General features: G+C 39.3%; 2 protein-coding genes across 2 annotated transcripts; one reads left to right on the top strand and one right to left on the bottom strand.

The window, feature by feature from the left end:
• Nucleotides 1-58: 58 nt before the first annotated feature.
• On the top strand, nt 59-1868 carry LOC111666798 (alpha-N-acetylneuraminate alpha-2,8-sialyltransferase ST8SIA3-like; the record flags this gene model as incomplete). The annotated part of the gene is made up of 2 exons (XM_023422275.2): nt 59-616; nt 931-1868. Coding segments are annotated over 2 exons (844 nt in total), but the record flags the coding sequence as incomplete, so codon positions are not given.
• Nucleotides 1869-5533: 3665 nt separating this feature from the next.
• LOC111666803 (ras-related protein Rab-27B-like) lies at nt 5534-10357 on the bottom strand. Its single transcript, XM_023422290.2, has 5 exons — nt 9329-10357; nt 9091-9176; nt 8317-8420; nt 7982-8105; nt 5534-6705 (listed from the first exon to the last, which is right to left on the bottom strand). The coding sequence occupies exons 1-5, from the start codon at nt 9479-9481 to the stop codon at nt 6516-6518; spliced, it is 657 nt and encodes a 218-aa protein (XP_023278058.1). The 5' UTR covers nt 9482-10357; the 3' UTR covers nt 5534-6515.
• Nucleotides 10358-10363: the final 6 nt, after the last annotated feature.

The following is a 10363-nucleotide window of genomic DNA, read 5'->3' on the forward strand; positions in this document are numbered from 1 at the left end:
TGCATCTCCTATTGCCGCCTGTAACTGTGCTTTTAAAAGTGTTTTTTTCTTTTTTCAGGAAAGATATCTTCAGCTACATCGACATTCCCAACAACTTCTCCCTCACAAAGAATCGAGTGCGTGTTGGCCAGCTGATGCACTTTGATTACTCCAGCCACAAGTACGTCTTCTCCATCAGCAACAACTTCAAATCCCTGCTCCCAGACACCTCTCCTATCCTCAACAAGCACTACAGCATGTGTGCTGTGGTGGGAAACAGCGGCATCCTGACCGGCAGCCACTGCGGTCCAGAAATCGACCAGGCTGACTTCGTCTTTCGCTGCAACTTCGCTCCCACGGAGGTCTACTCCAAGGACGTGGGCAGGAAGACCAACCTGACCACCTTTAACCCCAGCATCCTGGAGAGGTACTACAATAACCTGCTGACCATTCAAGACAGGAATAATTTCTTCCTCAACTTGAAGAAGCTGGAGGGAGCCATCCTGTGGATCCCCGCCTTCTTCCTCCATACCTCAGCCACAGTGACCAGGACCCTGGTGGACTTCTTTGTGGAGCACAAGGGCCAACTGAAGGTCGAACTGGCCTGGCCGGGAAACATCATGCACGATGTCAACAAGTAAGAGGGCTGATCTGACTGGCTATAGGGAGGTTACATTCAGCAGTTAAAAACTTAGGCATTGTGGGTGTTGTTTACAGGCTGATTCGAGGACTTTTAGGCTCAGTTTATTAAATTTGGCTAGTTTTATGCCAACAAAAAATACGTATGTAAAGGACAAGGACTGGGCATCAGTATTGGTGCTCACTGCTCAATGCATCAGTGTTAAAGCTTCAGCAGGAAGGATTAGGATCAGGATATTCTCCACTTTGGAAAATCAGAGTTGTTTGGGTTTAATTTATTTTTGACCTGCTGACTTGTCTTTTCCCTCACAGATACTGGAAGACTAAAAACCTCTCTCCCAAACGTCTCAGCACTGGAATACTCATGTACACTCTGGCCTATGCCATGTGCGACGAGATCCATCTGTACGGCTTCTGGCCCTTCGGCTGGGACCCCAACACGGGCAAAGAGCTGCCTTACCACTACTACGACAAGAAAGGGACCAAATTCACCACCAAGTGGCAGGAGACTCACCAGCTGCCCAGCGAGTTCAAGCTGCTCTACAAGCTGCACAGGGAAGGCGTGACCAAGCTCAGTCTGACGCACTGCACTGCTTAGACATACAATGAGTGTTGGATGGTTTAAGAGGTGACTCCACAGGCCGTGACCCAGATACATCAGCTCTGTTCAAAACTTCTGTTGTGACCCACGTTGCATGATAAGTGTTAAGGCAATTTATGACACCCTCATTCTACAAACACACACTCACATCACGCTGTGATTTCACATGAAGATGTCAGGCTCACTCGTGGTATAAATCGCAGATTCATTCGGTATATCGTTGTGTTCAGTACAGTTAGGATTTTTATGCTGCTCAGTTGCTTCCATTAGTCTCCTTTGCATGGCTGCTGGCCGTGGCTAAACAGCTCGAACAGAACAAACGTCTATTTAACTGGAGTCCACAGGGGATTCAGCTGTGGAAACAGAGAGTCAAATCTGTTTATTACAGTATTGATAGATTTATCGCCTTTTACAACAGTATACTGATTCTGTACACTGAAATCACTGCCCAATCTCAGGGAAGGAGTTAGATCAGTGTTTTTTTGTAATCAGATTCAATGCCTCAAGAGAGGTGCAGTTCCTGTTTTCAGGCCTTTTCCCCCTTGAGCTGTCAGACAATCTGCACTGCTCTGGAAGACGGTATATGTTTACAAGACTGTACTGTATATATCTCTCTCTCTATGTATATATATATATATATATATATATATATATATATATATATACATAGAGAGATATATATATATATGAATATACACACATGTATATAATATACTTGTGTGTCTTTTATTCTCTGTAGACAGTGTGACTGTCCACTTCAGATTTTGTTGAGATTCTTCAAATTTTTGGAATAACAATCAACATTCCAACAATAAGCCATAAAATCCATGGACAGAAAGCAGAAAGTATGTTGTCATTACAGTACAGAATTAAAGAAAGTGGTATCGGCCTACATTAGGTTCTGAAACTATAAGACATTTGAAATATCTTCCTACAAGAGTACAAGTCTATAGCCACGCTAGCGGTAACATTCAAGTCACAGAGTTTAGATTTTCAAACAAAATAAATACCTGGCAATCTTTGAAAAACCCAAAATGTCGTCTAACAACACTTAACCACTGTTCTTTCTGGTATTCTGATTCTGGTGTTTCCTGACTCCTCAAAGATAATATTTAGTCCACAGCAAGATTTAAAAAAAAAAGTTTTTTAACCTGTTTCCCGAGTTGCTACTCTATTTCCTGTCCAGTAAGATGGAAATGACGTATCTTCTTACTCTTTTACAACCCAAGACAAATACTAACACGTTATTTTGTTTGCAATTAAAAAAAGTTAAATTCTTTGTTTGGCTCATGTTGCACAAGTTGAGCCTGACATTGACATTTTTTGAGAGTTTCATTAAACAGCTTTCTGAGTTTGTCAGGTATTTATTTTTCAGAAATCAGATACTTAGTTTTGTGATGTAATGGCAATACATGAGAGTCACAAACTGGAGCTAAGGTTGCACTGGCTATTCGTAAATCCATTCCTAAGTTTGTGTGTAAAGTTCTTCCTAAATTCTAATTAACTACTAGCTATTTTCAAACTAGTGTGTTACTAAATCTGGTTGCAACCTTATGGTGAAGACAAGACTTCAGGGAGTCACTGCTACAGACAAATAGTAACCCTGGCAGCAAAATTATTCTGGCTCAATATACGCCCCGGTTCCTTGACCCACATACAACATGACTGTCAGATGCTGCTTCCACATCTGGACCAATTCTGGCGCACACAAAGAAAATCTTCCTGGCTGTCAGCCAACACTGGAGGATAACAGCTGGAATCAAGCCAGAAGTGGAAGTGTATGTGCCAGACTTGGGCTGAGGACTCAGGCATTTGTTGTGCCAGAGGTTTAATTTTGTTTATCAGGGAGCCCATCATCATCAACCACAAATTGTCGTTTTTACACACATTTTTTGTACAGATTAAACAAACAAGATATAGCATGTTAATTAATGAGCTTTAAAGGTGCTGGTTGGTGGATTTTGTTACCTTTGGAAAGAGCCAGGCTAGCCACTCCCTGTGCTAAGCTAAGCTAACTCGCTGCTGGCTACAGCTTCATATTTAACATACAGACATGAAAGTGGTATCGATTTTCTCAATTGAGTCTCACAAAAAAGACAAGTGTATTTCCCTTTAAAACCCAATATCCTAGCTTTTAAAGACTTTATTATTGAAACATAATGCAACATAAGCAACAAAACTTCCAAATGTAAAAGTTTTGCGGAGTTAAACACTGGCAATCCTTTGTAAATGTAGTTAGATATGACTTTGTTTTATTTATATATGCATATAGAGAAACACGTTAATGTTTTAGAGTTAATAGATCTCATGCAGTGTAGTGTGATTTCTAAATATCCGATTATGCTAACCAAACTGCTGTTATTCGGCCATTTAGTGCAACATTACTGACATAACATTTTGTAATTTGAGCTATAGTGTTATTTTTGTGAAATGTAATTTAAAATTTCTCAAGTTTACATTATTAAACAGTATGATAACAGACTTTTGAACCAAATTTTCTATATTTTCTCTTTTACTCTTCAGTCTAAACAGGTTATGTATTTGCAAGCTAATGTTAGCTGCATCAGCTAGTTCCGTTAGCTATGCAACAGGTACACCTGGCAGTTTAGTGGGTGTGTATATTCATTAATATTACATAAGAACTAGTTTTTGTGGTGAAACGTGTTTTAACTTGCCGTATAAATCTCCACTTAGTAAACACAAGCTAAGTGTGAACTTACGAACAGCTGCAACTGTCTCCAGAAAACAAACTGTCGGATCAGTGACAAACGGAGTGGCAATCTTGCAATTCTTACCACTAATGAGGCAAAAAGTGTAAAGTCTGACCAGAGGGTACCAGATTAAGACCATCTTGTGACCTAAATCATGGCGCTAGCATGGCTAAAAACATTAGGAAATATAACATTTTGGACAGTTTCTTCAAATATTCAATATCTACCAACAACTGATCTTGAGGTTACCACTATTTCAATTACAAAAACACTAAAGACGAGACTACACTATTTATTATAGAGCTTTTGATGACTGGGGGAAAGTTATTTATTCATCATGTAACCATATCAATTCCAATATTTGTGACATAAAACAGAAATGAATGAATGTTATATGACTTACTGCATCTTGTATAAAAAAGCATGATCCATTTAAATGACATTGCATGTGAGGCACTAACAAATCTTTTAGGCTAGTTTTATACAACCTTTTTGAAGATTGTTTTGAGGGTAAAATTTAGTTATTTGCTATTGTTTGTATTCCTGATGGTGTATTCCTCAAGAATATCACCAGTGTCTTTGTATGACAGATGTTTGAAGGCTAAAAAAAAAGAAACCTACTGCTATATTCCACATGGGACCAAACCTCTACAGATCGACTTAAAAATGAACAAGCTTTATTTTTTATAAGTGTAGATAATCTTGGGTTCTCAAAAACAGTCCACCCCATCATGCCAGACTGAAGCAGACTGGTGGATAAAGGGTTGAGGACGACTGAGCCCAAACAGTGAAAGCTGGCCATATGACCGTCTTATGACTCTGCAACATGTGCTCCCTGTTTCAAATTCTGGCTTAGGCTGATGTGAAATACACAGAGAAATGCAGTCATTCACACTTCCCAGATGTAGTGTGTGCTTTTGTGCTCATTCAGATTTGGCATGACGGGCATTTGCTTGACATCCTGTCCCACACAAAGCTTTTTTTCTTCCGTCAGATATTTCAGATTTCAGATTTCAGATAGATATAACGTTTGTGTCTCGTCTCTTAAATCACAGTGCAGTCACCAACCGACAACCACGAAAATACATCTGATGAATTTCAGGCCATTTAATTGATGTCATAGATGTGCTCATTTAAGAATAATTTAGTCCCTCCATTAGGAATGTTGTGTACACCAAAGACCATATGTTCAAAGGAGCAATGTTACCTTGGCTTGATACAGATCAGTTTGGGATTTTCGAAGCTGTATGACAACTCACACCAAGTATTATGGCAGGAGAAATGGAATATGCCTTTGTTGAATTTTACTTTTTGTGGCACAAAAATTATTTGAAACTTTTGCTTTTTTTGGCTTCAGCCAAAGTGATGTGGTGGAATTAATGTGTGACTCCATGAATGTGCTCCTGTAGTTTGAAAAATGCACTGGCACTGACACGAATGATAGACATTTTCCTCCTCCAAAAAGTTTTTCTTAAGTTTCTCTCAGTGTGTGTAAAACCGTAATGATGCTAACAAAGTCTGTGCGGATTGTAATTCCAGTCAGAAAAACAATATAGCTTTTTGTGCATTACATTTAAATGACCAGACAGTGACATACATAATCTTAACATAAATTGTCTTTATTCTAAATGCAGCACTATACAGGACTCATTCCAACAACCCTTTAACATTCTTGTACTTGTGTTCAATCTGCATGGCAACTTCGTTCCATAATGCATAAAAAAGCTTGGCTGCTTATGTACATGTCGTATAAAAGTCATAAATCATGTAAGGGACTGTGCTATCTTGGTTGTTCTAAACAAAAATGATCATCCATATAAGAAATGTAACCATGTCTTAAATGTTTTTAGATTATACTCCATGATAAATATACGTTATGTGCCTGCATACTCCTTCCATCAATGCCTCAATGTGTCAAATAAAAACGGTATTTTTCTCTGACATTACTCATTTGAAGATGTTTTGTTTTGTTTTTTGTTTCTTTTTTTGCTGAACCACTTGATGGCTTTAAACCGGGTTTCTGCAGCGTTCACCAATTTAAATCTGAAAGTTTTTAATACCCTTTTAATAGCACACACAGTCAAATTGAATAAAATATAATATGGTCAAGCCAGTAAAATAATGAAAATATGGAAAAACCAGTAGGGGTAATATGGCTTAGAATAATTTTTTCTTTACTTCCTAGCCTATAGCAATAATTACTATGAATAATAAGAATTATTATGATATATGCTCAATTAATAATTAGACCTGGACCTGGATAATCAGCATAAAATGGATGGATTAACCAATTAAAAATTATTAATTCATTTAAGTTTTTTAAAAATATTTTCTATAACAACGCCTATATTCAGTTTTAAAGTCTTATCTCCTCCTGTCCTTCCTCTTTTCTCACTTAACAGTGCATAGGCTATGAATAAATAATGGATATCTCAAGTATGGATCAGTAGTTAGTTGATTTTCAACTGATCTTCTGCCTTACCTAGCAAGCCCCTTAGTCAAGCTCCATAACAATGGCAACTCAAACTGCAGTGTCACTCAGGGCAGATGTAAAAAGTGGTTGGAGTGGCTGCTCGTGGTCAAGATCAGCAGGCACACCTCCTCCTGACGGGAGCCTCCACTACTTCGTGGCTGGTGACGGGGCTGCCGTTGGGTGCGGGGCTGGGGCCTCCGTATGTGCTGTGCTCCATCCTCTTCATCACCAGGCCCAGCAGGGTGGACACGGCCTGGTCCACCTCAACACCTGTCACTGCGCTCGTCTCAAAGTAGGGGATGCTGAGGAAAACAGAGAGAGGAGTTGTTTAGTCAATGGTGGAGGAGGAATCCACATCCTTTACTTAAGTAAAGGTCAAAATACCAGACTGTAAAAATATTCCGTTAAAAATAAAAGTCCTGAATTTGAAAATGTTAAAGTATCAAAACTAAAAACCAAAAAAACTCTCTGCAGAGAAAACATCCCCTGTGCACTATTATATATCATATCATTAAATTATTATTACTCATGCATTAATGTAAAGGCAGGACTTTACTGTTGTAGTTGGTTGAGATGGAGTAGATTTTTAACTATTCTGTATCGGACTGCAACTAATTATTAATGTGTTAATGGATTAATCTGTGGATGATTGTGTAATTAGATTGTCCTGCATGTTTTGATTCAACAACAGATCCAGGAGAAAAATCAGTGCAGCGGAGGTGAAAACAGCTCACTAGCACCATCCTGTGGTCAACTGGAAGTAGGAGTGCCATGTTAATCAAATTAAATCTAAGACTTGAAAGATGTTTTTAATATCACCAGTGGGGGCATTTAGGTATAGAAGCATTTAGTAACTACATGTGTTTATTGAATTCATATCACCTTTTTTTCCACCTCATTTTGTGCATAAGCCTGAAAATAATGTGCCCAAAATAAAAAAAGGTTACTGTTCCTCAACCCTTTTGATCGGCCTCCTTTGACATAAAAAGGAATATGAGGCCTGTGTTGGTACCTTTTGTGTCACATGCAAGAACCAAGTCTTTATCAATAGCTGTGGCACTGATATGTGGATCCTAAAATGCTTTACACAGAAAGAATCAGGGGACTTGGACCTTTCAAACAATGTCTGATTTGTCGACAGTCGGGACAGTGTCTTTTAAAAGGCAAATAAAATCAAGTGTGTATGAGTTCATTTTGAGCCTTTCAATCCTCCCTTATGAAGGAGGAGGGTGTTATGACATGGCAAATTACTATTATTTAGTCTTTCCTCTGTGCGTGAAATAAGTGTGAGGCAAGTCAGGTGTCTGTGGCTCAGATGTGGGATCTACTCTGAATTTGATTTGTGTTTATCAAGAGAATCTGAGGAAGCTTTCTGTTCAGTCGGTGCTATAGTAAATGTGAACAGAAACATGGGTTAGTTGGGTTAGAGAAAGAGCAGTGGCGGATAGCGGCAACTCCTCAAAACAAAAAGAGGAAATTTGACCGATATGCATCTCCACTGCACATACACTTCCCACAGTCTCACACTGTTCCTTTAACACATAACTCACAAACAATAGCAACGATTTAAAGCCTCACCCGTATCTGTCCGCCAGATCTCTGGCCTGTCTGGCGTGAACATCCCTGGCGTCTCGGAGGTCGGCCTTGGTGCCCACCAACACGATATCTGGACTATCACAGTACGCGTTGGCCTGTAGCTGACCTGAACCAACACAGAGGGAGTCATTTAAACCCATGTAATGCAAATAGACATGCATGAGTAAACTTGAAAGTCTGCTCAGAAATTCCCCTAGTCAAGGTTCTTACTGACAAAGGCAACTTTGCATCTCACTCTCAGTGGCAACAAGAGAGAAAACATTGATCTGAAAGAGTATTGATCTTGAGGCAGAGCAGACTGCTGAGACGACACATACTCATCCAGTTCCTGACGTTGAGGAAACTTTGCTGATTGGTCAAGTCGAACATCAGCAGGAAGCCCATGGCATCTCTGAAGAAAGCTGTGGTGAGGCTGCGGAACCTGAAAACAGACGGACAACTTTCAACAACTGATGGACGGGTTGACGTGATATTTTGTACAAAGATTCATGGAAAGTCGTGGAACTATAGTACATTTACTCAAGTATTGTACTTAAGTACGGTTTTGAGTTACTTGTGCTTTTCTTGAGCGTTTCTATTGTTTATTAAGCTACTTTACAGTTTTATTGCACTACATTTAACTATGGTTAAGGTAAGTTATGGTTATTTTGCACATATAATAATCTACAGCGTTGTTTAAGATGATCTCGGCCTGGGATGAGACCAACTGATTAGATTTGCGAATGGTTAACTGCCCCTCTGCCATTAAAGTGCAGTGCACAGCCACTTCCTTCAGATTTTTGCCTGAATCTTTTGGGACTGTCTTGTTTTTATGATTTTAGCTTTTTTCTTTTTTTTATAATTATTCTGATGATTTGTTTGAAGAAGAATTTGCAAATCCTCGTCAACAAGTTTCTTGCTTTCAGGACCATTTATTGTCAGCATTCCCTGGTTTGAATTCGTTGGTGGTAAGGGGTAACAGCGTACATTGCTGTTTTCATATTACCACTAGTAGTCACCAAAGTAAGAAGTTTTCCACTTCCTATACATGGGGGCTTTGAATAAACATGTCTATAATGTAAAATATAATGTGAACATAAGGGTAGATTTACCTCTCTTGTCCTGCTGTGTCCCAGAGCTGAAGGTGGACTTTAAAGTTCCTCTCAGTCGTCCCGTCAGAACCTGTCCCTGTGTACATCTGATCCAAATCACAAACCATATATCATATAACATATATTTTAAGACAAAAACAACACATCACTTCTAATATAAAAGGTAATATGTTTTTATTTTTTAAATAACAGGTAAAATTGCATTTTATCTTTGTCCACCAGAACATATATCACTCACCACTCTCTTTTCCCTGAAGTCAATGCCCACTGTGGTTGTGAATTTGCGGTTGAACTTGTTGTCGGTGTACCTGTAGAGGAAGGTGGTCTTTCCCACCCCAGAGTCCCCAAGTGCCAGCAGCTTGATCAGATAGTCATAGTCCCAGTCAGCCATTGTGCAGCTGAGTGCTCAACCTGCCACAAAGTTGGACTCACAGTACAATGCTTTGCCGGGTTGATGCATCATATAGCAAACCATAACAGTTTAAGGAAAGCCTGCAAGTGGGTTAGGCTGAGTAACTACTTCTAGGCATGGCTGGATTAACCTCAGAAGGGGTCTCAGGGTAAAGGTTAACCAGTGCCAACCAGTAGCCCTACTTTACAGTAGAAAATAATTAGTCAACTGAATGAAAATTAATTGGCAGCAATTTTGATAACTGATTAACTATTTAAGCCTGGTACCTGCTCCTCAAATGTGAATATTTGTTAGTTTCTATGATACTAAACGTTGTTGGTCAGACCAAAATTACAATTTGAATGTGTTACAATCGGTTTTGGGGAAGAACGATGCACATTACACACTATTTTCTGACATTTTATAGTCTAAACACTGATTATTACAGAAAACAACTATCAGACCTGTCAGAATTGGTTGCAGCCTTAAGCCGTATTCACGTATTCATAAAACAAGGGTCTCACAGGTGCAGTAGGTGCAGTGCCCCTCCAAAACTCCCAGCGGGGTGCCACCTTTACTTCACTACAATAATGATGCTAGCTACGTTCCAGAGACTCAGCGTTTTTCCAACAATTTTGGAAGCTGCATCTACATCCTGATACTTCACTAAGTGGATAGGCTGCCTTCGGTCTCAATATGAGGGTAATTTGTTCTTGTACAGTTAACTGAGAAACATAAGTAGACTACTTAGTTTTGCATTTGTTCAAGCAGCGATTGGCTGTGCCCACAAATGTCAGTGCAGCTCGGGTCAAAGTTCAACAAATTTGGACAGATGTCACAACGCACCACAAACACAATAGTGAAGAGGTGTGTGTGCAAAAG

The sequence above is a fragment of the Seriola lalandi genome, unplaced genomic scaffold, assembly GCF_002814215.2.
Source record: "Seriola lalandi dorsalis isolate HSWRI2012SDOR001 ecotype SW California unplaced genomic scaffold, Sedor1 jcf7180002003134, whole genome shotgun sequence".
In the NCBI taxonomy this organism is placed as follows: Eukaryota; Metazoa; Chordata; class Actinopteri; order Carangiformes; family Carangidae; genus Seriola; species Seriola lalandi.

What these genes read in the sequence shown, in the direction of transcription:
- LOC111666803 (XM_023422290.2), bottom strand. Translation starts at nt 9,481, where the DNA reads ATGGCTGACTGGGACTATGACTATCTGATCAAGCTGCTGGCACTTGGG. An exon ending in GACACAGCAGGACAAGAGAG is followed by an intron (nt 8,421 to 9,090) that starts GTAAATCTACCC and finishes GTCTGTTTTCAG; the next exon opens with GTTCCGCAGCCTCACCACAG. An exon ending in CAACGTCAGGAACTGGATGA is followed by an intron (nt 8,106 to 8,316) that starts GTATGTGTCGTC and finishes GTGTTGGTTCAG; the next exon opens with GTCAGCTACAGGCCAACGCG.